General features: G+C 56.4%; 1 protein-coding gene and 1 long non-coding RNA gene across 3 annotated transcripts in view; one reads left to right on the plus strand and one right to left on the minus strand.

Moving 5' to 3' along the window:
- Positions 1 to 8,170: 8,170 nt before the first annotated feature.
- Positions 8,171 to 26,040, minus strand: LOC138925353 (uncharacterized). Of its 2 annotated transcripts, XR_011441384.1 has the most exons (4): positions 25,808 to 26,040; positions 21,464 to 21,642; positions 18,520 to 21,254; positions 16,853 to 18,093 (listed from the first exon to the last, which is right to left on the minus strand). It is a non-coding gene; the product is annotated as an uncharacterized lncRNA (long non-coding RNA). The 2 variants fall into 2 exon arrangements; XR_011441383.1 differs by lacking the exons at positions 16,853 to 18,093; positions 18,520 to 21,254; positions 25,808 to 26,040 and adding an exon at positions 8,171 to 12,095 and having other exon boundaries at positions 21,464 to 21,775.
- The window catches only part of TMEM132B (transmembrane protein 132B), a 354,765-nt gene continuing 352,984 nt past the window's right edge, over positions 25,342 to 27,122 (plus strand). The window contains exon 1 of the mRNA XM_023647326.2: positions 25,342 to 25,645. Coding sequence (XP_023503094.2) covers positions 25,579 to 25,645 — 67 coding nt within the window. The 5' untranslated portion in view covers positions 25,342 to 25,578. The remainder of the gene's footprint in view (positions 25,646 to 27,122) is intronic.

Here is a 27,122-nt window from a genome sequence, read left to right on the forward strand (position 1 = left end):
CCTGCCTGCTGGGTGCCCCTGACTTTGGAGCCCTGGAGGACCCCAGATTGCTCACTCATCTGACCCCAAGCCCCTAGCAGAGGGCTCAAACCCACCCAGGCTAGGGAACGGCATCTCCCTGACCTGCTAACCCGCCCGTCACTGGGGTGTAGGCGGACAAGAGACCCTTCCCCTGGGGCCTCAATCGCACAGGTGAGGGTCTCAGGGATAAGGGGCCCCACCACGTCCCCCGACCCTGGCCTCCAGCCTTCAGAGGGAAAGTCGCGCACACACTCGGGGGTAAGCTGTAGTCATTGGGGTGCAGGCTAAGCTGCTGTGATGAGCACCCCCACATCTGGCTCAGTCAGGAAGGAGTTTTTCTCCTGCAAAAACCCCGAGGTAAATGGGTGGACTGGTGCGTGGGGCGGGGGTGGGGGGAGGGGGTAGGTGGCTTTGCTTTGCAAGGTCACCCAAGGACCCGGTCCCCCCCATCTGGTTGCTGCGCCATCCCTGGTGTGGCGGTCTCCTGCACATGGCCGCTGGTGGCTCATGACATTCACCCTGCAGCCCCATCCATCCTGCTTCCGTCCCACAGCCCCACTTTGTCACCACGCACTCAACTGCAGGGAGGGTGCGCTCCAGCTGGTCCTCCCCCAGGGGCTGGGTCCTGCTGACCCGTCGCTGGAGAGCCAGCCTGGGGCGGAGGGCGTGCGTGCACGTGCGAGGGCGATGCTTGTTTGTGACTGCGTCTCTACCTTTCGAAAGTAAACCGTAAGGTTTGTGAGACAAACTTGTCGGGTTTTGTAACATTTTGGCCACGTGTGTGTATGAGCATGTGTGTGAGTGCTCGTTTCTGTCTGAACGTTCATATATGTCTGTGCATGTGTATATGTGTATGAAGGCATGTATTTGTGTGTGTGTGAATGTGTGCATGTGGGTGCACGCCAATCCCAAGTGCATGTCTGTCAAAACCCAGAGGAGCAGAGTAGTGGCCCTGACAGCTGCTGCTTCTGTTTCCACCCCGGGATGGGGCGGGACGGGGGGTGAGGGGGTAATGAACAACCCCAGTACCCACCTTCAGCGGCCAGCAGCACTGTTTCTTGTTCCCGGAGTTTGGGGACACCTGTCTGTGTCTCAATCAATAGCTTCTTCATGGTGTTCGGCTGAGCAGGGGATCCAGTACTAACTCATGTGTTCAACCACTGTACCCCGTGATTGTCACTGGGGCCAGTGTCACCCAGGTCGGTGAGCTCCTCTGCCAAGGAGCATCCATCTCGGGAAGGGAGGCAGATGGTTGCAAAGAAACAAGAGAACTGGGCGTGGTGGTCAGGGGCCTCTGAGGAGGTGACATTGAGGCACTGCCTGAGTGTGAAGTGGCCGCCAGGTGAAGATGAGGGGACAGCCAGTGGGCAGAGGAGAGAGAGCCAGCCAATGGCCCGAGAAGGGAGTGGACTGACCTAGAGGAACAAAAAAGAGTCGATTCTGAGAAAGTAGGGGCTAGGGGACCGAGTGGGAGAGGCAGGTGGCCACGTGCGGACTGTGGGTGTGGATTGTGCTAAGGGAGGCAGGAGGCCGTGGATCCTGAGCCCTGCAGTGACGTCCGTGGACGCGCATTTAGCAGGTGGTGCCTGGGTGGGGCAGCGGGAGGGCCTGGATCGGGCACCGGGCCGTGGGAGATGTCAGCTCATTGGCCTTGTCCCCCTCCTCCCCCCTCTCACCGTCACCCAAGCGCCGCAGGTGCTGGAAACACAGCCCGGTTCTGGCTCACGAAGCAGCAGGTGTCGGGCGCACAGCACAGCCCTCGGAGCCCGGGGCCTTTGAGGAGCTGCCCGCCTTCTCATGAGCACCAACTCGTTCTCAACGCCCCCTGCCGTTTTGTCCCCAAACCTTCACGGCTGTCACAGGCAAATAAGCAAAGCCCTGCGAGGACGATGTTTGGAACCCGGTGGGAGCTGGGCACTGCCCACTGTCACGGTCGATGGCGTTGAGCGCACTCCCGGCCGCCACAGCAGTGAGTGGACGGTCTCGTAATTTCAGTCGACGAGTCCAGCGGGGAAGCAGGAAGTTCCAGCCTAGGGCGCTGCCGAGGGGCTGTCGTCTCGGTTCCCCAGCTGTCCTTCCGATGATTCCCGGCCTGCAGGCCGTGGACGAGTGTGAAAGAGGGCTCCGTTTTAGGAGGGGCGGAGCACTGAAGGATCGCCTGGGTCCTGCCTGGAAGAGTTCCCAAATAGAATTTTAAAGAAACACGTTTGTGTTTCTGGTTCTGACCGTTCATGCGTAATGAACACAAAAGAGACTTCTATGCATAGACCAGTGGGCCACCTTGGGGGAGAGTCCACTCGGTCTGGGATAAATCCGTCTTACAAAATTGTGGTCCTCTCGAGGACCTCTCAAGGGTGGCATTTCCTCAGGAGTTGTGGCAGTTAAAGAAAAATGGCAGAACTTTTTGACACTTCTCCTGGTGGTGGTGGGGGCGTGTCTAGACCCCCTCCCCTTGAATTTGAGTGGCCGGTGACCGTGATTTATAGACTATGATGGAGGTGATGCTCAGTGACTTATAGGGTGGGGCCAGGAAGGCCGTGGAGCTCTTGGGGTCACTCACTCTGGGGGAGTCCCCCACCTTGAGGCCACCATGCTGGAGAAGCCACATGGAGGCGCTCTGGTCAGAAGTTCCAGCAGAGTCCGGCCTTCCAGCCACCCTGCCAGGGTACCGGGCACACGAGTGGAGCCATCTTTGACCCTCCAGACCAGCCACCTGCCAGCTGGCACCACAGAAACAGGAGAATCACCGGGTGGAGCCCTGCCTGAGTTCCTGACCCAGGGAAGCCCTGAACATAACCAAATTAGCTTTCATCTCTGCTGCTAAGTTCTTGAGTAGTTATGCGGCCATAGCAATCAGAGCAGGGCTCCTTTAAATAGGGCCGAGCTGGTGATGGGAACAAGGACGAGCATCGGGCGTAGCCCCAGGAAAGCTGGGGACAGCAGGAGCCTGCTCTGTCTCAAGGCGACGGCCATTACTGGGGAGCACAGGTGTCAGAGGGCTGCTTCGGAGCCGACTCGTGGGTTCAAGTCCTCATTGACCAGCCTGGCAACACTGGGTAGGTTTCTTATTTCTTTTCTTTTTTTGAGGAAGATTAGCCCTGAGCTAACATCTGCCACCAATCCTCCTCTTTTTGCTGAGGAAGACTGGCCCTGAGCGCACATCCGTGCCCATCTTCCTCTACTTTCTATGTGGGACGCCTACCACAGCATGGCTTGCCAAGTGGTGCCATGTCCGCATGTGGGATCTGAACCAGCGAGCCCCAGACTGCCTGAGCAGAACATGCAAACTCAACCACCGCACCACCAGGCTGGCCCCTGGGTAAGGTTTCTTAACCACTCAAGGGCCTCAGCTTTCCCATCCGTAAAATGGGACTTGGCAGTTAGGAATAGACATGTCCAGTGAATGGCCACGCGTTCAAATCCAGCCCACAGATGGATCTTGCTCGGCTCCCCCATCGTTTTATTATTTGGATCCAATTTAGAAATTGGGAGATTTCACAGCTTCCCGTGCAGTCGCCTGGTCATCATGGCTCACACAGCCTGACCCCCGCGCATGGGCCGGACACCGTTCTGAGGGCTGTGCCAGCCCTGATTCATCTGACCTCAGGAGCCCTGGGAGGTCTGTAGCATTGTCATCCGGGCTCTGGCAGAAGCGGTCCAGGGAGCAAGGAGGCCGCCTCGGTGGTGCCACGGCGGAGATGGTGATGGGAGGTGTTCCCTGTCCCCTGCTGTGGGGGAACACCCCTTCCTCCAGTTAGGCACAGCCCTGGGAGGGGGAGACCCACACGTGATGAGATGAACTTGAGTCCTTAGGAGAGTGGGGTGCATGAAAGAAATGTATTTGGTTATCAAAGAGTAGTCGATTTCTGCAAACTCGAGCCTGGACACTGAGTGCATGGCAGAAGGCACTGGTGGAACCAACCGTCCTGGAGCCCGAGGCTGGTCAGAACCCTTGAAATAGCAGCCCACTTAATCCTCACAACCATCCTGCAAAGAAGGTGATTTATGATCCTCTCTTCATGGAATGGAAACTGAGGCACAGAGGTCAGCTGGCCTGAGGTCATACAGCTAATAGGCAATAGAGTTGGTGTTAGGCCACAGGCAGCCGGGCTGGGTCCCCTCAGTGCTGCCTCTGTCTCCGTCCGGAGCCCCTTTCCCGGTGATATTTCCTGGGAGAGCAGGGCGTGCCCTCCGTGGCCCCATCAGTGACCCCCATGCAGGAAGGCAGCCCAGGTCACCTGGAGCAGGTCCTCAGCCTGCAGGCAAGCCTAGGGGCCGCCCGTGGGACCTGGGAGCTGAGAAACCACCATGCAGGAGGGAGGCGGATGGCACTCCTCTCCCCCAGGTGGGGCTGGAAGAACCGATGACTGTCACACGGCATCAAGCAGCCTGTGGTCCCTGCAGTTCTGGTAATGGCCACCGGTCCCTTCTGTGGGCGGACAGCTGGACCAGGTGCCAGTTACTGAGGGCAACAAGCTTGTTTTCCGTCATTCTGGGCTGTCCTGGTGGTCGAGGGCCGCGGCTTCCACAGGTCTGTTGAGCTGTCCTTCTAAATGAGCGGGGCTTAGGGCCACGGGCTTCAGGGGCTGGAGCCGTTTGTCTGGACCTTGGCTGGCTGGTGCCCATACCAGCTGACATTGCTGTGGCCTGTATGAGGTGCTGGGCACTGTTCCAAGGGCACAACCGTGACTACAAGTCCGGGAGGTGGGCGTCATCACTTTCCCTGTCTGCAGATGAGGGATGAGGTGTCGAGTTCAGGGACCTACCCGAGGCCACGTGGGGCTGGGATCCCAGCACGGGAGCTGCCCGGACGCTGGCCTTGACCTTCTCCCTGAAACTTTCCAGAAGAGTTCCCCAGAGAACGGAGAGAATCCCTCTTTTGATAAAGCTCCTTTCGTGGTCCTTTTTTCGGGTCTTTCTTGAATGTCTAGATTGATTAAAAAAAAATCATACCCCAGTGAAAAAGATCAATTGCCGTGTAGGGTTTCCGAGTCAGTCTGACAACTCTCTGTGACAACCCTCTCATCTGCTTCAGCCTCTAATTAGATTTGGAGGAGAGTCAATTCATGTGTCATGAAATTTTCAAAGACGACGTTCCGTGAATGGTACTTCCCATTCTTCCAGCTTGATTGAAATTGTGGGGTTTTAAGAGGATGCTATTTATACTTTTAAGACAATGGAGCTTTCAAAAGGATGCCGATTCTTAGGTCTTCATGTGTGATTTCTAGGGAAGTGGAAATTTTCAAATTTTCGTAATGATTGTGTTTTTGTGGCTTTCCTTCTTTTCTTTTTCTTTCTTTTTTTTTAAATAACCGGACTCGGCAGTGTCTCTCTCTCCCTGATGGGAACTCAGGTTCTTGCCAAAGTATGTATCACATAATTGCTTTCATGTTCAGGCCCAGCAAGAGCGCGTTGTAAATGGCTGTGACACAGATGTGACAATTCCATTAGGCCTGGGTTCTTGCGTGGTTGACCTTGCAAATTGAATTCAGGGAGGTCAGCCCTCTGCCTGGCTGCTAACGTTCATGTTCACAGTTTGGGGAGAGGCCAGGGAGGTGCCGGCTGGGATTTCCATGCCTGGGTGTGGACAGCCCGGTGGCCTCTCCACCTTGCCCCATCCTGCATCACCCCCCACCCCCTGGGGTCCTGGAGTCTCTCTCGGCTCCCCACAGAAGGTGGCAGCCTGTGATGGATGGGCTCCTGCCCGCTGGGCATTATCAGCCACTCTGTCAAGGTGACAATGTCATTTTTAATATTTCATCTTCAGACCTCAGGTTTATTTTTAGGTTGGGAGCCAGCCGGCCTTCCCAGAGAGCACTGCACAGGGTTTTAGGGCGTGGTTCTCGGCCCCTCATCGGGGAGCTTCTCAACACACCCGTGCCCCGAGGGCACCCTCTGGGGTGCAGAGAATGTTCTAGATCTTGACCCACGTGGTGGTTCCTTGAGCCTGTATCTGTGTACAAAAAATCAAGCTTTGGTGAGGATGTGGAGAAATCAGAGCTCTTTTGCCTTCCTGGCGGGAATATAAAACGGGGCAGCCACCGTGGGAACAGTCTGGCAGCTCCTCAGAAAGTTGAGTGTCAAATCACCCTATGACCCAGCTGTCCGACCCTCAGGGATCTACCCCAAAGAACTGAGAGCAAGGGCTCGAACGTGTTCACAGCAGCATCATTCACAACAGCCCCAAAGTGGAAACAACCCAAACGTCCATCAACAAACGAAGGCATAGACAGAATGTGGTCCAGCCACACAGTGGAATATGATCCAGCCACAAAAAGGAGAGAAGCACTGACACCTGCCACGACATGAGTGAACGTGGAAAACGTGATGCTCAGCGGGAGAAGCCAGACGCGAGGGTACAGGCATTGTACGTCTCCGCTTACACCAAATGCCTGGAACAGGCAAATCGCAGAGACAGAAAGTGGAATAGGGGTTCCGGTGGTTTGGGGAGAGAGGGGAATATTCACTGGGGACAGAGTTCCTGTTTGGGATGAAGAAGTTCTGGGAATGGATGGTGCTGACATTTGCACAACAGTGTGAATGTGACGCCACTGAACTGTACTCTTAAAAATGGTTAAAGTGGTAAATTTTATGTTATGTGTATTTTACTACCATGAGAAATAATTGAAATGTGCACCTAAGATGCGAGCACTGGACCGTATGTCTGTGATAAATGCTCACTCCCAGGTCCCACTCCTAGAGATTCTGACTTCATGGTCTGAAGAAAAGCCTGGGCATTGATATTTTTAGGAAAACTTACCACAAGGAATTAATGATCTTGGAAAAAAGATAAAAGTCAGGCATAGAAAACCCTCAAGAATAGGAAAGAACTGTGGACTCGAGGTCGAGGCCGTGTGGTCCGTAAAGGCCAGCGTGTTAGGAGCAGAAGTGGTGTGGGCCGCTCCTAGCCCGGAACGCCTGATTGCTATCTGAGGCCCCCAAAGCTCTCTCCCCCTCCCACGTGGTGGCTGCCCCGTCAGCCTGGTCCGGAGCAATCAGGATGGACAGAGCCCCCGCCCTCCAACTTGCAATGGACATGAGTGGGAGAGAGAAATAACCCTTGGTGTGTGAAGCCCCGGACGTTGCGGGCTTCTTTGTTACTGCAGCAGAACACAGTCTGTGCCGGCTGATAGAGGTGCCCAGCCTGGGCCTGGAGGGGGCGTGGCATCCCCACAGAAGAGGAGGGGAGGCCTGCCCGGGGGTGGGGGCCAACGGAACCAAGTCTGGAACTGTGCAGGGTGTCAGAGACGTGAAGAGCTCAGTCAGGCGGGAAGAGGGGAGGCATCCGAGGGGGAGGGAGAGGAAACACTGGACAGAGTGGAAACGACCTCAGGGCTTCATGAAAGACCATTGGGTGGAGGGATAATATTTGTCAGATTAAGTGATTTTTTTCCTTCACTTATTTCACAATCTCTCCTTGACCTTTCCCCCCCGATCAGGCGGCTGGGATGCCCTGTGTACCGTGCATCAGGGAAGATTTATGACGGCAGGGAAGAGAGAGAGGGAGCGAGAGAGAGATGGGGAGGGAGAAGGAGAGAGAGTTATTTCATAGTTTTTCCTTTCTTTCTTTCTTTCTTTTTTTTTTTGGTGAGGAAGATTGGCCCTGAGCTAACCTCTGTTGCCAATCTTCCTCTATTTTTTCCCTCCCCAAAGCCCCAGGACATAGTTGTATATTCCAGTTGTAAGTCACTCTAGTTCCTCTATGTGGGATGCCACGATAGCGTGGCTTGATAGTGGTGTGCAGGTCCACGCCCAGGATCCAAACTGGCCAACCCTGGGCAGCCAAAGCTGAGCGCACAAACGTAACCACTTGGCCACGGGGCCGGCCCCAGCTTTTACTTTTTAGAAATCTAAAACCAAAAGAACATGCAGCACAGACAGAAAATAGGGAAAAAAACATAACGAAGAGCAGGGTTTCTCTGCCCCTCCCCCAGCAGACTAGAAGGAGCGTCTCTGGACTGGAGGAGAAGCCACGAGGGAGAAGACGTTGATGCATATGAGCGAGGGCTCCCTGAGCTGAGCCTCCGAAGCAGAGTCCCCAGATCCCTTATTGGATCTAAGAGTGGAAGGGCCCGGTTTCCTGAGGTAAGGCCTGGGCAGTGGGGAAGCGCTCCGGGAGCTGGAAATGCTTTGACTGCAAACAACAGAATACCAAAAACAGTAGGTGTTTAATGAGTGTGGGCATTTAATGACCTCATGAAAGCTCATAAGTGCAGAACAATATCAGGCCTCTGGGCATCTTTGTGAGTTTCTTGGCCTTCTCCTCATGGTCACAAGAAGGCTGCTGCAGCTTTGCCATCACATCCTCACACGTCCGTGTCCATGGCAGGATGTGGGGGTGTGGGGCAGCCAGTGCAGGGTGAGGTGTCTTGGTGGCCCTCTCTTATTTTCCAGGGGAAGTGCTTTCCCCAGAAAGATGCCAGCAGCCTTTCCTCCAATCATTGACTGGAGCTGTTTCTCATGGCCATCCTTAGCTACAAAGGAGGCTGGGAACCAGGTATCTGGATTCTTTTTATTCCTTGTTTTTTTGTTTCTATATAATTTCAGACTAAAATAAAAGTTGCAAGAATAGCACAAAAACAACCCGATATTCTTCACTCAGATTTCCCAGAGTTAACATTTGCTATATTTTTGTCTTTCTCTCTCTCCTTACACACACACGAGCATACACACATATGTATATTTCCTCTGAATTGTTTGTCAGTTGCAGACACACTGTTCCTTTATCCCTAAGTACTTCATTGTGCATTTCCAAGAAACGCAGCCACAGCTCAGGTACCTAAATCAGGAAGTTAGCACGGAAATGTTGCTATCATCCAGCCTCCCGACCTTTTTCAGCTTTCGCCAGTTGTCCCAGTAACGTCCTTCATAGCAGAACACAACCCCAGACCTTGCACCGCCTGGTTGTCGTGTCTCCTGAGTCTCCGTTGATCAGAAGTCCTTGTTCGCCTTCCACGACGCAGGTGTTTTGAGGAGGACGGGCCCGTGGCTCCGCGGCCTGCCCCTTGGTTGGGTTGCCCGATGGTCCCTAGGGTTAGGTTTGGTGTGAACTTTCGGCAGGACCACACGGAGGCCGTGCTGAATGCTTCCTGATGCGTTGTATCTGGGGCCACACGCTGTTGTCTGGTCTCATTCCTGGCACCGTTGACTTCAATCACTTGGGTGACGTGGACTCTGCTAGGGTTCCCCACTATAGTCACGCATCGCTTACAGACGGGGTCACGTTCTGAGAAATGCGTCGTTGGCGATTTTGTCGTTGTGCGACCATCACAGAGTGCACTTACACACACGTAGATGGCACAGCCTACTGCACACCTAGGCTCTAATCTCATGGGACTACTGTCGTATGTGTGGTCTGTCATTGACCGACACGTCGTGATGCGGCACATGACTCTTTAAAGTTCCTCTTGAGGAAGTGGATTTTCTACAGTGATGGGGGGAACAGCTGTGGGGTCGCCAGCCCACGGAGACCGTGACGGTCTTGCTCATCTGCACTTGTGAACTGTGGCTCCTGCCCCCTCCGGTCGTCACTGGTCTTGAGTTGAGGCGGAGGACGTCCTCAGGAAGAAGCAGATTCAATTCTCTCTTTTCAGCTACACTTGTTAAGGACCTACTGTGTGTCAGTCCCCTGGGCAAGGCCCCACAGGAACTACTTGTATACCTACTATGTGCCTCGCCTGGGGTTAGGCCCTCACCGCTACTCTCTCGTTCAACTTAGCATCTCACCTCCAGGAGGCCGGTGCTGTCACCTGGATGCTGCTCTGGGGGACTTGGTTCATTCTGAACCACAGAAACCATTCATCACTTCCTCCCATTTCCGAATCTGCCTCACCTCACCTGAGTACAGTGATTTAAAAGCATTTGAAATATTTTCCACATCAAGTGTTTCAAGGACCTAATTATGAACTTCATTATCATTGTTCATTAGTTATATTTTGTTCAATTACTTTAACAAGTTGCCAAATGGAACACAAAGCCAGCAATGAGCATCATGTAATTGTAGTGAGACACTCAAGCTGGGTTACAGAATGTTGTCTTGGCTTGTGGGTTTTTCCCTCGGAAGAAGGCAAACTGAAGGTGATGGGTGGCCGCTGGTCTTCTCACTGGCTCCTTCCAAGCCGTGGCGGGAGGGGGGGGGGCCGGGGGGGGGCGTGGGGGGGCCGCCTTTTCTTTGTACAAAGGTCAGGTTCAGAAGAAGAGAAACGTTTCAGGACAGCAGTGAAAATGTTTTAGATGATGATGGTGGTGATACGTAACACTCATTACACGATGGTACATTACGTTCCATCACATCACAATGCAATAGCTCACCTAATCTTCCTGTCGGGTCCCTGAGGTGAGCGCCAGCATTTCCCCTGTTTTATAGATGAAGAAATCGAGGCACGAAGTCTGGGCCAGCTGCCCAAGGTCCCGCAGCTGGGAAGTGCTGGGGCTGGGCTCAAACCCAGGTGGGCTGCTGGCTCCAGGGTCCTTGCTCCTGACCACTACTTTCTATTGGTTATTGAGTCTCAGAGAAAAATGCATAGTGTATTTTGAAAAACGTAATTACCCACTTTATCCAATAGGAAACCATCAATGAGAAAAAAATGACATTGCATTTTGGCCACTTCATGGTTAATATCTGAGTATATTTTAGAGGCAGGAATATGAAGGCAACTTTCTAAAATTTGTCGCAGAACTACATCTACATCGCAACACTGTCTCCCGTGCCAGGGTCATTTTCTAAGCTCTCGGTCCTCCCAGGGGCAAAGAACATGACTTTCTGGGGAGTTCCAGCAAAACTCCCGGACCGGACTCCCACTGGCTGAAAGTGGATTATGTGCTTATCCCCGAGCCCTGCGATTCTGATTGGCCAGGCTTGGGTCATGTGGCCACATGTGGGCGGGGCCATGCAAATGAGAGCATTATAGTTCCCCAAAGGCAATCTGGGTGGTCTTCACCGAAGGGGGTGGGGGTTGCTGCTGGTGAGGCACAAACGGGGGATCTGCCCTGGAAGGCTGTGAATTTGGAAGGTCCAGCCTGCAGCCTGCTGGGCCCGTCACCTCTTGTGGGACTCAGTGTCCACATCTACTAAATGGCCATGTGGCCAGTGGATCCCACTCTGTCTCTGCCTCGCTCTCTTTCTCTGTCTGTCTCTGTCTCTCTGTTTCCCTCTCTGGCTCTCCCCGCCTCAGCGGGTCTCTGCTCACAGCTCTCCTAACAGCGTCCGTCTGGGCTCCGTGCCGTGAGCTTGGAGCGTCCCTCCAGATGGTGGGACAGATTTGAGTTCATAGCGTGGTGTGCTAATGACACAGAGCTAATTCTTAATAATGAGGAAATGTGATAAAAACCTCATCTGGATAGATCAAGACTGAACCACACTGTGACAGCAGGCCTGGCCGCCGTCCCCAGGACAGCGGTGATTGTTCCAGAACCAGGGTCCACCTGCAGCCACAGTGCCCTCCTGGTACGGCCTCAGGGTTTGGAAAGCCTGGGTTGTCTGCAGCCAGGACCGGTCAGTTGCAAAGGCCGGAATCCCCCTCAGAGAGCTCAAGTCACGGGGAGCTCGTTGTGAAGGCAGTGACCGCAGAGGGCAGTGCACAGCCGCTGGTGTGTGTCAGTCAACCGTGTCAGGCAGGATGCTGGGATGTGGGCAACAGAGCCGGAGTCCAGGTGCTTCAAGCTGAAAAGGAATTTAGTGAAATGATGCCGGGGGAGCTCACAGAGTTGTTGAGAAGCTGAAAAAGTTTCTACCCATTCTCCCAAATGGGTAGAATGAGGACGTCCAGACAGAGAGAGAAGCATGCCACGGAACTAGGGAGGCCATTGCTGCCACTGCTGCTGGGCCCTGATGCCCCTGGACGCTGGACACAGCTCTGCCACCAGACGGGCTTCTGTCCCTGCTTCTTCGGGCTGGTAGCTCCCGATTCCGAGTGCAGTTGGCCGAGCTCTGTCACACCCTCATGCCCTACCTGCAGAGGAGGGAAGGCGTTCAGCACACGGACTCCAGAGCCAGGATACGTGGGTTCCGGTCCAGGTCCTGCCACTTAGGAGCTGTGTGACCTTGGGCAACGGGCATGCCTCAGCTTGCTCATCTGCAAAATAGGGATAACAACCGTGCCTACCCTCAGAAGGTTGTGTGAATTAAACGACAGAATGTATGTGAAGCCTGTCGAAGCAGTAACTGAGTAAGCATTCTAAGATTTAGCTCTTGCCATTCTTTTAAAGTGATCACTGGGCATTTATTGTGTGAGGTAGCTGCTGTTTCTTACAAAGACTCCTAGAGTGGGGAATTCCCCAAACGTGACAGGGGGATTCACATGACAGGTGTCTACCACAGTCATTCCCTTTCCTTTTCTTCAGATTTATTTTTATTTTGAGCCCCGATTCCCCTATGGCTTCTTGGAATCTCAGGCACTCTGGGGACCCAGCTACCTGTTCCCCGGATTGCTGCTTAAAGATGAAGTCTGAAGGTCTTTAAGCAGAGCATGCATTCCCCAGTTTGCCACAGTCCACACCTCTCCTTATTGCCCTGCACCTGCCCTGATTCACTCATTTATGCTGCTTAGCTTGGTTTCTGTGGACATTCTGGTTTATGATCCCAGAACAAAACAGCTTGGGTTTTTGGATGACAAAAAGATGAAACTTAAAGGGTTTTGCATCTGCTTTCATGGAGTCGCATCCCCCGCCGAGATAATAATCATTCGCGAGGTGGAGGAAGGGCAAAATGAGGACACAATGCTCTCCAGCCACACGTGGACATAGGGGCCTCTCGTGGCCCAATGCAGGACACGAATTTGGCCTCCTGGGAACTGGGCAGTCACAGCAGCTGCTTTCTCTGCCCCTCTCTCTGGAGCTACTGGTTTCCTGCTTCGGCCCCTCTCTGTGCCTCTGAGTTTTTCCTTTTCTTTGCAGTTAGTTCCGTGGGCATGAGCCCATTGCCGCCCTTCCTTCGGTTTGAGATGAGTTCCTGAGGAACACGCCAGCAGGCCTGCCATCTAGTTCATCCCCAGGGCACTGGGACAATGAGCCTCTGCCAGAGACCCTGCAGACCAAGGCGTTCTGACCGCTGGTGTGTCCTGCTGCCCTTGCTGGAGGTGGGCTTGCTCTGCCTCTGGCGGTTACGTGCTGCTGCTGGCTTGTGGCTCTGGGGTCCTGCTCATTAAAGTCAGGGAGCCCATCTCAACAGTGGGCCCCCCTCAGTCATGTTTCTCAACACCTTATACAGGAAGTGTCTTTCGGGCTTCTCTGGGGTTAGAGCTGGCGGGTGGGTGTGCAGGTCATCAGGCTAAATCCTCTCTCACTTCCCAGTGCCCCTAAGCTGTGGATCCCGTCCTCCATGTCATGCCCGGGCAGCCCTGGCATCTTGCCTCACTAAATGTCGGCCACCATTGAGTCTTCCAGCCGACCAGCCAAGTCAGCTTTCAGAGCCACCTCCGGTTACAGGAGCCAGCACACTCTATCCCCAATCTCTGGTTAGTGCACCGAGACCGGTGAGCTCAGCCAGATCCAGATTACGTGCCGCCCGCCCTGGTCTGACACCCTCACGCGCTCCTCAGGTTTCCGTCGACATAAATTGACAAAAGCTTGCGGTCCTTTTGCTGTGTAAGTGATTTCATCCTGGACCATCGTGTGCACCTGAGCACAGAGCATTGTGAGATCCCAGTTATGGGCCAGCAGGGAGTAGTCATGGTGGGTCTGAAGGACAGTGGGCATCTCCTCTTGAGGCACCTGCCCCAACTGAGTTTATCACACGTTTGTCAGGAACAGGACAGCTGGTCTCCTTAGACACAGGAGAGCAAGCAACTTGCTCTGAGCAAGAGAGGCCCAGACTGACTTGGGGACTTGCCAGTCTCTGTTTCATCTGAATCCCACCAGATGTCCCCGTGGCAAGTTTTAGCATCCCCATCCTGTGTCCCGCCATCCACACGAGAAGCTTGGCGAGGCTGTGAATTCAACTGTCGTCGCAGTTCTACAGCCCGCACGTTATGCTGTGCCTTTGACTGTCAGCAGCATTAGCCCTATGGCGACAGTAAGCAGGACTTCGTTAAAGCTGCCTCAGAAGCTCTCTGCTTCTGCGGTTTGACGTGAGTTAAGGGAACTGGGATTTCCAACTCCTTCCTTTTTTTTGAGGAAGCTCAGCCCTGAGCTAACATCTGCCAATCCTCCTCTTTTTTTTTTTCTTGCTGAGGAAGACTGGCCCTGAGCTAACATCCGTGCCCATCTTCCTCTACTTTATATGTGGGATGCCTATCACAGCATGGCTTGATGAGCGGTGCCATGTCCATACCCGGGATCCGAACTGGCAAACCCTGGGCTGCCAAAGCAGAATGTGTGCACTTAACCACTGCACCACCATGCCGGCCCCCCAACTTCTTCCTGTAAGTGCTCCGGCACCCACAGAGGTGTCCACCCCACACCACAGCCCTGAGGCCATCATCACAGCCACGAAGGTCAAGTACAGCAGCCACCTGAGCTCCCAAGGCAGGAGCCTCAGTTGTCACCTTGTTGTAATCGACACAGGTGATGACCTGTCTGACTAATTGTGACGTCCCTGCATGCCAGGGTCACTGGCCTCCTAGTTCACGTTGCCCAAATCTCAGCACTGCACTCAGGCCCAAGGACGTGGCCAGAATAAGCTCAAAGTCCCGGCTTTCAGGGCCCGTGTCCTGGAACCCCTCCCATCGCTAGTTCTGCATCAGTCACGGTCCAGTGGGGAGACAGACCCGCATCAGTAATTTGCACGGAGACTCATTGACGGGTCAGAGGTGGTGAACTTTCTGCAGGGGCACAGGAAGACTGAGGGGTCCAGAAGCAGCAGGTGCAGAAGAGCAGCTGAGGGGAGGGGGCCAACGAGGGGACCTCAGGGTTAGATGAGCTCCTCCCTCCTCCCCCGGCTCAGACTCAGACCCTTTGAAAAGGGCACGGAGCATGTCCTCTGCCGGAGGGAAGAAACTCATCCGTGGGCAAAGGCTGCAGCTGGTCCATCTCTACGATCCGCCACTGCAGGAGGGTGTGAGCCCCTTCGCTGCCTTCTAGGAACTGCCCACTCACCGGGGAGAGCGTGGTCCGAGAGCCAGGCTAGAGCTGCCCGCTGGGTGGGGAGAGGGTGGCCTGAGGGTGAGGCTGGAGCCCGTGCAGACGTGGCTGCTGCGTGGGAAGTGCAAGTGTGGCCTGAGGGTGCGTCCTGGGCTGTGGTGGACGTGGCTGCCGGGCCAGGGGAGCAGGGCCTGTGGGTGCTGCTGGGCTCTGGGTGGGCTTCGCTCTGGATGAAAAGGGAGCATTGCACCCTAGAAGGGGGGAGTCTGCCCCCTGACACTGTGCCGTCCACCCATTGCCCTTTCTCGACAAAGCCTAACCTTCCACCAGCTGGCAAAGAAGAACTGTTCGAGGGTCCGGCTGCAGCATCCCAACACGTGGTAAAGAGGCTGAGAGATGCTACAGTGACAACTGGCCAGGGAGAAGACACGGGAGCCTGGAGAGAAGATTTCAGGAGAGTTTGGGGTAACGAGACAAAGTATGGAGTGTGTGGGATGCGAATCAGGGAGGAAAGGAGAATTTGAAGAAATATTTCGATGGCCCTCCTATCTCCTTTATGGTAAAACTAAACGTAAACAAGGACCTTGGTTATTTTGGAATTCCTTTGTGACTGATGGGCAGTGTTACTCTGACCACAATCCTGTCTGGGACTGGACCACTTGGGTCCTGGGTTTATAAATGGGTTATGACAGTTTTCTGTTGGCCTAAAGTTGTAAAACAGAGGTTTACAATGCAGGTTTTATTTTTAGGGATCCTATTTTATATTATGGGTTCTCATCTTTCCACTTGTTGGACTGGGAATTGAGAAGTCCAGGTTTTAGTTCTGTGTCTCAAGTTTCACCGCAGGCTGAATGATGCTTCGCAAGTCACTTCATCTCTCTGAGTCTCAGATCTTTCATCTGGCAACTGAGGAAACTAAAGTCTGCTCATCCAAACTCTCAGGGGTGTTGTGATGATGAAAGAGGTCACAGATATGAAATTGCTTTGATAAAAGATGAAACTTTCTTGACTTATGTGGAGCTGTCTGTAACCCTGCAGCTGGCATATTGGTAAATGACTTTTGCTTGCAAGTAACAGGAAACCTCACTCTTGCGGCTTAATAAGGATTTCCTTTTCTCGTGTACCAGGGAGTCTAGAGATGGTTATCTCTGAGCGATGATAAAGTTGCTCAATAATGTAAGGGCCTCAAATCTCTGTGATTCTCTTTGCCTTTTCCTCATGGTCCCAAGATGACTGCTGCAGCTCCAGCCATCCTGGCTACATTTAAAGCAGGAAGAAAGGCTAAGGCCTGGTCAGGCACCGCTGTTCCTATTCTGGTAGGGAAAAGTATTCCCAGACTACCTCTAGACCTCTTCCATTTCATCTCCCTGGACAGAAGTAGGTCTGCAAGCGAGTCTGAGAAGATGAGCATTTAGCTTTCCCCCCTCTTATCGAGTGAGGAGGTGGGGGAGAGAGGCGTTGGGAATGAATGTTGGGTTAGAGAGCCAGCCGTGCTTGGAAGAGCTGGCAAGTTCTAAATAGCAAAAACCAAAATTTTTGTGGAATGGAGGCAAAACCACCGTGGAGGGGCTTTGGCTCCGCCCCATGATGACGGCTGCTGTTCGTCTGAGCGCCTCCCGGGGCCCGGCCACATCTGAGGAGCGAGCATTCCACTTTGGAGGTGGAATTATATTAAAAATCAGACGCTCGTCACTATGCAAATGGCTGTCTCGCTATAGCCTTGGATTTTCATTTTTTTATGAATTATTCCTTTTTCATTGCTTTTTTTTTTTCCCTCTTGGAAGAAACAAAAACAACCACTGACTGATCAGAGGAATTTTCCAGTCATTCCATCAACGGATGTTTATTGAGCGTCTTCCTCGTCTGGAGAGCGGCCCGGGGCTCCGGGCAACAGCAGGGCACGGCGTGGCTTCTGCAGCGTTGGAACTTAGATTCCAGTGGAGGAGATGAGTGATGAGTAAACAAGCACGTGAAATAATGTATGAGGATGGGGCACGCTGTGAGGGGACTAAAACATGGTGTGTAAAGAGATGCGCGGGTGGGGACGGCTTCTTTAGATGGGGGGTCAGCAAAGGTCTGTGAGGAGGTGATGTTGCAGGAGAAACTTGAAAGGTAAGACGAGGCCAGGCATGTGATGATCTGGGGCAAAGATCTTCCAGGCAGAGGGAATAGCGGGTGCAAAGGCCCTGAGGTGGGAACAAGCTTGGTGTGTTTGAGGAAGGGAAGGAAGGCCAGGTGGCTATGGCACAGGGAGGGAGGGGCAGGACAAATCACACAGGGCTTTGGATGGAGAGGAGATTTGGCTAAAGTTCTGCCTCTTGGGAGTTGGTTTGCCAGCATGGGCCTCACTGCCTGGAAGAAGTGGGCCATCGAAACTTAGCCCCCAGTCCTGGCCCCTGGGGCCTCATCTTTCAGCGATCAGCCTTGCCTCCTTCTGACACTACCTGGCTTGTTTCCTTGCCCACTGTCGATTTCCCTCAATTGGGCAGAACCTAACAGGGACCGGCACATAGTAGGTACTCAAAAATGTTGAACAAATGTGTCTGAGTTTTCTACTGCTGCGTAATAAATTACCCCAAAGGCAGCCACTTAAGGCAACACCACGTATTAGCTCCCGGCTGTGTAGGTCAGAGCGCAGGCGCGGCGGCTCCCTGGGCTCCAGCCCGCGAGCTGGAATCCGGGTCAGCCGGTCTGTGTCTCGCCTGCGCTCGGCGCCCTCCGCCAAGCTCGCGTGGTGGGCGGTTTGGTGCCCGGGGTGGAAGGACCGAGGCCCCGTGCCTGGCTCACCCCGGGCTGGGGCTGCTCGGAGCTCCTCCAGGCCCCGTGTCCTTCTCAGGGGGGCCTCGAGCTTCAGTGCCCGCGGTGCAGACTCTCTCGCTTCAGCTCTCTGCCCTTGGGCAGAGCCCAGTCTCTTCAAGAGTCACCGGAGACGATCTCCCTTTCTCAATGTCCGCTGTACTGAATCCCAACACCCAATCACAGGGGTAAAATCCATCCTATTCACAGCCCCGGGGATCACACAGGGCGGGAATCACAGCCACCTCAGAGCTCCGCCTGCCGAAGAATGCAGGGAAGAATCAACTCTTCTCGCTCCCCATCAGGAGCCATTCCCCCGCCCCCGGCAGCACAGCCACATCAGCTTGTTGGCAGCTCCAGCTTTTGTTTTCTGGTTGCTGGGAGCTGTCTTCTTCTGGCCATGGAGGCTGCATAGCCCCCAGTCCAGCCTATGGGTCTCCTTTTGAATAGTGGCAAAGACCAACCCCAGGGCCTTTGCACTTCCTGTTCCCTCTGCCTAAATGGTTCTCTGCTCAGCACCTGCCACCTGTGTGGCTCATTCCCTCACTCTCGCAAGTATTTCCTCAAGTGTCACCTTTTCAGCGAGGCCTTTTCTGACTTCCCTCCCTTCCCTTCCATTCTAAAAGTACTTTCTTTACTTCTCTTCTTTGCTCTTAATTTTACCTGACCTGCTATATATTTTACCTGTTTATTTGGTTTGTGGTCTTTCTCCCTCACTAGCATGTCAGCATCCCAGGAACAGGGAATTTGGTCCGACTCTCTCACATCCCTGGTGCCTCCAGCAGGGCCCGGTGCCGCCTCGGGCTCCATAACAACTGCCTGAAGAAGGAACGCGTGAGGCGTGAGCAGGGCAGATTTAACTGTCTCTCTTTTTCCTTTTGCAAAACCCTAAGCAGGCACCGTCTTCCTTCCCCAGGCAGCCTCGTTATGTAATCAGGGCCTTCGTTCCCAAGGAGCTGTCAGCACGGCTTGGAGCGGCTACTCTTGCTGTTCACAGCCTCTCCTTGGAGCTGCATGAGCTCTCCAGAAAGCCCTGCAAGTTTGGCCTCGCTTGCACAGGGGCGAGGGCTCCTGGCACAGCACCGGGAGGCCCCAGGGGCGGAGGGGAACCTGGGGGTGGCAGTGGCCAAGCAGCCGTGGCCTCAGGGTCAGCCCCTGGCCGGCACCATGCTCGGAGCATCCATATCTAGGGATGGACGGTGAGTTTTGTTGTGTAAATCACAGAGCAGAAGCTGAGGGCAGGAGCGGGAAGACATGGATTGAGTTCACATCTGGGCTCTGCCACTTGTGCACGGTGCGTCCTCGAGTGCCCCAGATGCCCCAGTGTCTCTTGGGGACTCAGGCAACACGGCATCTCCAACTCAGAGACTCCTGTTTCTGAAACCGGCAGCAGACATCACGAAGGTGTCCTACAAACAGTGTCCATGGTCGTGGAGGGAGCTCACACGCCGTCCGGGACCCGCCCCTGAGGAGTGGATGCGTGGGGCTCTCCGGGACTCAGGCCCCGGCCAGCCCTCAAGTCCGAGCCACGTGTGCGAAGGCTCCTTCCACAGCCAGTTTACTCGAGGTCTGCAAACTCAACCTTGTTTGTCTTATTTATTCATTTTTAATATACACTCTCTGTTTCATGCAATTAATTAAAGAGTTCCACTTCAGGTTAGTTCATTATACATTATGAATTTGTAAATGTCAAGGAGATGATCGCAATGAACTTCAGATGCTGTGGTTCCGAGGTCGCCTTCCCCAGGGGACTTTAACATTTAATAAGATGTAATAAAGTCTGTGGCATCCTGTGCCCCAGACCAGGTGCTGGCGCTGCCTGGTGGCTGCCGCGAGCCCAGCCCCTCGGCATCTCTAACGCACACGCGTTCACGGTGGGGTCCTGAGTGCTTTCAGCGGGTCCCTGCTCTCCCAGCCGGTCGGTTTCTGGGTGTGCGGTTCCATATCAGTCCAAATGGCTCAGGTTGCTTTCCCTGGTCAAGTTCAAGGTGTCCAGCAGTTAACGACGGTATGAGCCTGCCAGCGAGGTGGCTCGTCTGAGAGCAGCTCGCCAGGTGGCTGTGACCGAGGGACAGGGCTCATCTGTCCGGCAGGCAGCTCTCCGCCCTGACATCAGGAACAGCCTTCTGAAGAGAGGAGGGAAGATCCCCGGGGTGGCTCAGAGAGGGCTTTGGGGACGGCTTGGTCTTGGTTCAAACCCCAACTCTGCCATTTTTAAAGACTTGGAGAAAACTGATTGAACTCCTGGCTGTCAGTTTCCTTCTCTGTAAAACGGGGGTGATAATGCCCCCCACCCCCAGTTTTACTGCGCTGGTTAAATGGGCTGTCACCCTGGAAGGTCCTAACAGACAGTAAGACCAGGATGATCACATTCGACAGGCCAGCAGTTGAGGCGTGCCCATCGCCGCAGCTGAGCTGTGATGGCCTCGTTTCCTCCTCCAGGGCGCGGCCACGATGCCGCTGGGCCACGCTGAAGGGGGCGTTAGAAAATTCATCAACGATGCTCCGCTTTGCGCTTTCCTGAGTCTGCTGCTCAGATGCTTAACGGAGACCTCCCGCCTTACTGAGAAGTGTCCACTGTGAAGAACTGGGGTGACCCAGCTCGACGTGGTGCTCCCACGTACCGGAATCGTCCAGAAGAGGCGCAGCCATGGAGACAGAACAGAGTTTGGTGGCTGCCAGCGGCTGGGGGGGAGGGAGAATGGGGAGTAGCAGGCTACAGGGTTTCTGCGGTGATGAGAAAGTTCCGGAACTGGATATCGATGTTGGTTGCACAGCATCGTAAATGTACTAAATGCCACTCAGTTGTACACTTTAAAATGGTTAAAATGGTAAATTTTATGTTACGTGTATTTTACAACCATAAGAAAACAAGCCAGGGAAAGCACTGAGAGCAGCGCCTGCCTGGCTCGTGCGCGCTGCGACGCCTGTTTCTCACTGCTGGTCTTGTCCTGCCCGGCACTGGAAACTTGCTCCCCGGTGCCCCCTCGGAGCCTGCACTCACGCCCTGCCCACCTGGGGCATCCAGCATCCTCCGGTCACTCCCAGGCCGTGCTGGGAAGCTGGGGGTGGGGGGGTGGGCGTTATTTGGGGTGCTTTCTGCGTAAACACATAGGAAGCCATCCTTCCCTGGGGTGTGCCCATCCCCCTGGCCTCTACCTGAAAGTGGACTCGAGCCCCTTCTGTCCTCTGTTTTCACAGGCTTCCTGGGGCTTCGGCCGCCTCCCCAGGCTCAGCCCTTCCTCTGCTGTCCTGCCATTCACTCACCGGTTTAGCCGCTATTGATTGATGCGACATCTCCCTCCACCCACACTGTTCTTCCCACCAGCTATTTGGGAAGCAGCCAGGGGCTGACCTCGGGTGGAGGAGGCCAGCAGGAGGGTTTCTCTCCCTGTGTGTATGATGCCACGTAGTAACAACTGTTTTGCAGGAAAATAAAGTAGGGAAAGGGAACAGAGAGAGAGAGAGATGGGAGACTTGAGGTCCTGGGGCCCGGAATGCTTGCCAGGAAGGCACCTCCTTCCCTCCGTCCCTGGGCCCCACACCCAGGCGCGCCAGCGACCGCCTCCCTCCTGGGTTCCCCTGTAAGGGGGCTCCGCCGCTCCTCCGAGAGGCTCGCCTCACCCACCTTCACCGGGTGGTGCAAACGCGAGGGGAGTCGATGCTCTTCCCTGGCGAGGAGGCCCCGACCGCTTCCGCTAAGCAGGAGCGTTTGCACTGGAAAACGGAGGCAGTCCGACTTGCAAAGAACGTCTCGACTGGTGGGTGCCGACGGGGGTCGCCGCCCGCGTGCTGGAAACGTCGGCGCTGCAAAGGATACAGGGCTCTTTTAAAGGCTCTGCGGCTTGGGGGAGGAGGGGAAATGGTCCTGCCTGGACCCCCTCGCCCCACGCCCTGTCCGCGGTCTTCCTGCTGCTGCTCCGGCCGGGCCCGCAGTGCCAGCGACAGGCACGAGATGGCACTGTCGCTCTACGCTTGCGGCCGGCGGCGCGTGGGCTGCGCTGTAGCCGGGGGTTGGGGGCCGGGCGCTAGAGGGCCCGGGCGGGGAGCAGTTCCCGGGGGGCGGGGGCGGCGGGGCCTGGGGGAGCCCAGCGCGGAGCCGAGGGCCGTGGGAGGGGGGCTGAGGCGGGCTCCTGGTGGGATCTGCCTCCCCACACTTGCAGGACCATTCCCGGCCTCAGTTTCCCCATCTGTACACAAAGGAACAGGTTGGGCTGTGCCATTCTTATGCTCCCGCCCTAGACTATGAGGCCAGTAGGCTGGGAGTGAGAGTCTGGATTTGCTGGGTGGGGGGATAGGCTGGGAGTGAGAGGACGGCTCTGCCCAGCCCTGGGGTCTCCTGGGTCACTGCCGCCAGCCCCTCCCCTCTTCCCACTCGGGAAGGCCTTGTACCTGCTGAGAATAACGCCAGAAATAGCCCCATTACATACAGACTCAGGGCCTGGTTAATATGCAGAAATCCTCACCCAACTAGCAGCAGGCTGGGGCAGGGCTGGAATTCTCATCCCTGCTCACATATGAGCTCAGAGAGGATTAGGGGCTTGTCCAAAGTCACACAGCCAGGGTGTGGAAAAGCCACGCTCAAAAACACATCCTGCTCCTCAGCCTCTGGTTCAACCACGGCCAGCATGGATCAGTCCCAGAGGGCGGGACCGGCTGGGTCTGCCCAGCTCTGTAACAGCAATGCTTCCAAAGATAGTGAACAGCGCTGGAGAGGGGCTGGGGGGTGGGGTGGGGGGCGTCTACTTTAGATGGTGTGCTCTGGGAAGGCCTCCTTGAGGAGGTGACATTTGAGCTGAGAGCTGAAGGGAAAAGGAGCCAGCCATGGGAAGACCCAGGAAGGGTGTGCCAAGAGACAGCTGCTGCTGGAAGATGTGGGGGTGGGAACGTGGTGTGCCCAAGGGACGGCCAGGGACAGCCAGTGGGCCAGGGCCAGCCAGGAGGCCGAGGGACAGCCAGGAGGCAGTGTGGCAGCAGCGGTGAGCGAGGGCTGCTCGCAAAGGTGGGTGGACGGATGTGCCTAGGCCCCCAGCCCCAGCTTTGCCTTGGAGAAGCAGGGGGCTCTGGGGGTGGTCCTGAGTCTGATGAGGAAGGCAGTCCGGCTGCCGTCACACCTGATACTGAATGACTCTCAGCTTGGGGAGTCACTGCAGCGATTCACCCCTCCCCATGCACCCCTGCCAGAAAATGACTTCTTATCTTTGGTCACAGACCCCCAGCCCTCACTGGCCTGCTGCCTCGTCAAACGTGTGGGGCACCTCGGCATAAACACCCCACGTCACTCCCCCTCCCTGCTCCCCTGCTGTCACATCCCTTGGTGACTAGCTGTGGATGCATTTCTCCCGGGGCGGGGGGGTGGGGTACAGGCTCCCACACTCCGTTCCTTTTCTGTCTCATCACCAGCCCACACAGGCCTGGCACACAGTAGGTGCTCAACTCAGCAAATACTGATGGAAGGGAAGAGTGGGCTGTGGCAGCTGGGCCCGGAGGATCCAAGAAGAGCCTGACAGCATCTTGGGGATCATCCTCCCAGCTGGGGAAACAGGCACAGAGAGGGGACAGAAGGGACCTTCCCAAGGCCGCCCCAGACCCAGGGAGACCACCCATTGTCCAACCTGTCGTGCGGCTCTCCATGTATGGCAGGCCTTGCCAGGGAGCCCAAATGGGGCTCGGCCGGGGCGGGGGCTCCTTGGGAAGGAAGCCTATTAATTGCAACAGAAAAATCCCTTTCTGTCTCAGAATTAACCTGGGCTGGAGCCTCACCACCTGCCCCTGGCTCCTTCTTCCTTCTTTTATCTGAGAAGAGCTGAGGGCTGCCTCTGCTAATGAGCTTGTCTGTACTAATGAAGCAGGTGCCCTGTCCCCCGCCAGCCCCCCTCGCCAGCTGGGAGGGGTGGAGGGCTGTTCTTCTGATGGGAGTTCTGGGTCCACAGGGGGAAATCAGATACATAATAATAATGACCGTAATGATGAGAATGATAATGCCGACAGCGGATTCCCTTAAATGAGCTCTTACTTCATAGGTCAGGGGCTCTATATCCGTTATCTGGGACACCAGGTGGATGCCCATGGCTTCCATTTCTCAGATGGGTAAACTGAGGCTCCAGAGGTTAGAGACTCTGCCCAGGTCCCACAGCTAGAGAGTGGCAGAGCTGGGATTCTGGGCCAAGACTCTGACTCTGAAGTCTTCCCCAAATCTGTCTTTGCATCACCCCACGCTGCCTTATTGACAGGTTCCAAAGAGTTTGACCCACTTTTCATGGAAAACCGAGACACTGGAGCCAGTAGCTGGTATGATGGGGCAGAACAAGGACTCCAAACCCTGATGCCACCTCCCCCTCCTCCCCCGCTCTTTCAGCTGGGTGGGGCGACTTTCAAGGCATCTGAGGACTGGCGGTGCCCCCGCGGGCGCCCAGCATGATTCATCCATTTTGCCCTGCTCCCGTTGTCTTGCCCGGGTTGGGGGGTGTGGCGTCCAGGGGGATCTAGGACTTCTGGATAATAAGTCCGTGACCCCCGCTGAGGCCCTGCGCCCTGGCTGGAGGAACCCGACCACCTAGTCCCCATCCCTGCCTTCGCCACACCCCCGTGCGAGGGCTGACCGACCCGGCGCTGGGAACTCGTGTCTCTGGCCGCGAGAGGACCCCTGGCCCGCTCTGGCCCTCGCCCCTCCGCCTGCGAGCGCTCTTAGGGCCTGCGAGAAATGGGAAGGCGCGTCCTCTCGCCGAGGATCCCTGCCTGTCACCTGGGTGGACATCCCTAAGACACCTTCGATCTCTTTCAGGACCCCTGACGGCGCCCAGCCAGGGCACCCCCGCCCCTGGTCCTAGCGCCCTGTGCAAACTCCCCAGGTAGCCCCCGACTCCCGCAGGCCACCCCTGCCCTCCCCTCCCCCACTGGCACTCCCAGGCTGTACCAGGTTTATCCCGGGGCCTCTTGTCTGCCCTCAGCCTCGCAGTCTCTGTCTCCTGCAGACACCTCCCCTGGAGATGTCGCGGCCCCTTTCCGAGGACCCTCCCGTTTCCCTCAGCCTGCGACCTTGGGAACTCCCACCACTACGCCCCGAATTCGCCCCGATCTGTCTGCACTTTGCACGGCAGGTCACCCCTCCGGCGGCCCTGTCCTCGCCAACGCCCCTGGCCACCCCCGCGGGTGTCCCCAGGCCTCTGCGGCCGGGCGCCCTCCCGCGGGGACGCCGGGGAGTGGCACGTCCCGCCGCCTATCCTGGGCGGCCGCTGGTGCCCGGTCTCCCGGCGGCGGGCCCCTCCCCCGGCCTCTCCGGCCCCTCCCTCCCGCCGCCGCCTCCCTCCCCCTCCCCGGCGCTCGCGCGCTCGCTCACTCTCTCGCTGGCTCGAGGGGCGGCCGGCAGCTGGCGCAGGCAGAGGCGGCGGCGGCGGCGGCGCGACCGGGATGGGACGGGCGCTGGGGCGCAGGAGCCGCGGCGGCGGCGGGGGCCGCGCAACTCGGGCCAAGTGCCGGGCCGCCGGCGAGGGCGCGGGGCGCTGAGCCCCCGCGGCCCCGGCCGCCCTCCGCGCACGGCTGAGCCCGGGAGAGCGCGCAGAGGCGCAGCCGAGGAAGCGCCGCCAGCGCCGGCCGCCTGCGTCTGGGGAGGAGCGGCGCCCTGGGAACGAGCCATGCCCGGCGCCCGAGCGTAGCCGCCGGGGGCTGCTCCCGGGAGCCGCGGGCCGGGCCGGGCGCGCGACAGGAGCAGCCCCGCGCCGCGCCCACCGCGCGCCGAGGACCATGCCGCCCCCGGGCCGGGCGCCGCCGCTCGGGCTACTGCTGGCGCTGACGGCGCTCCGGTGCCCAGGTAACGCGTCCCCAGACCCCATCCCCGACCCCCGCCGCCGCGCTCAAAGTTGGCTCCCGCACGGGGCAGCCACCTCCTTCTCAAGTCCCCGGCAGCTGGCATCTCCTGGACTTGGACAGATCTGGGAAGACCCCGGGAACCCAAGGGGTCCCCACCACGTACCCCTTTGCCCAGCGCGAGAGCCCACCCGGCGGCCTCTCCAAACCCCCAGCTCCCCTGAGGGATCCTCAAGGCGCACGGGGGCAACAGAAGGGATGCGCTCAGCCTCGCGAGGCGGGTGGGGGCGCGCCTCCAGGAATCTAGCCCCCTCCCCGCCCCGCCTTGGGCAGCCTCCCTCCAGGTCCTGGTTCCCGCGGGGTTTTGCTGTGGCAGGGCATCGGTGGACCCCTTCGCCCGGTCTCCTGACGCTCACGGACGCACGGCCGTGCCTTCCCGGGACACCTGCGGGGCCCCCACCTTGAGGTCGTCTCGGTCGGAGCTGTCTGACTTGCGCAGCCTCTCCCCACTCCCCGCGGCACCCTGCTGCTTTTACTTTCCCCCCCGAGGGTGCCCCCTCCCCAAGTGGCCTTTCCTTGGTCAAGGCGCAGCTGGATGCTCGCCTCCTGCAAACGCGGGCTGCCCCAGCGCCTTGACCCCAAGGTGGCCAGGCAGCCCTGGGCGGGCAGGGCCGCCTGGAACGCGTGGAACGTGGTGATGCCCAGAGCCATTGCCTGGGTACCAGGGAGCCTGGCTCCCTGCTGGCACCGGTGCAGCTGTCTCCAAAACCTAGCGAGTGGGAAAGGCAAAATAGTCAGGTGTTTTCTGTCTCCGCCGGAGTTTGGAAAGCTTCCTACCACCTTGGTGTGGCTACATGTTGGTTCCAGAGGAAGCTTATCCTAAAATGCCACCTCCTCCCCTCCCCCCACCCCAAGCAGTGGAGAAAATCCTAAAGGCTCAGCGAACCAGGAACAGTCAGGGGCAACAGTCATGTGCGTTTGGAGAGCTGGGTTCTCCAAGCCTTTGAAACTAGGACCTGTAATTTGGGGGCAGGTTAGCCTTTGCTTCGGAAAATTTCTTCTCATTTTCTTAACAAACAAACCGTGCAGAATACAGTAGCAAAATACAACTTCAACTTTTCGGCTGTAACTGTCTTGGGAAGGTTGTGGTTAGGAGCAAACCTCGCGTACCGACTCAGTGCCTGATGCATTTGCGTGGGGGAAAGTAAATATCGCCTTCCTTTGAGATGCCCTTAGGTGATCCAAAATATTTAATAAAAGCTTCGGCTTGGAGAGCACCTTCTGTCAGAGATGTCTGTCGGCATTCGGCTTTGGCCCAATCCAGACATTGGCCTTGGGCTTGATGTGGTCGTGTCTTCAGTCTGCTTGGCTGATGCGCAGCTGTGGTGAGGGGGTCTGCTCTCAGCGTTCCTCTGTGGCACATAGAGCGGCTGTTGCCGGGGTTGAGGCTGTTTCCTTTGAGCTGAAGCCCTGGGGCCTGT

The sequence above is a fragment of the Equus caballus genome, chromosome 8 (genome assembly GCF_041296265.1).
Source record: "Equus caballus isolate H_3958 breed thoroughbred chromosome 8, TB-T2T, whole genome shotgun sequence".
Lineage (NCBI taxonomy): Eukaryota > Metazoa > Chordata > Mammalia > Perissodactyla > Equidae > Equus > Equus caballus.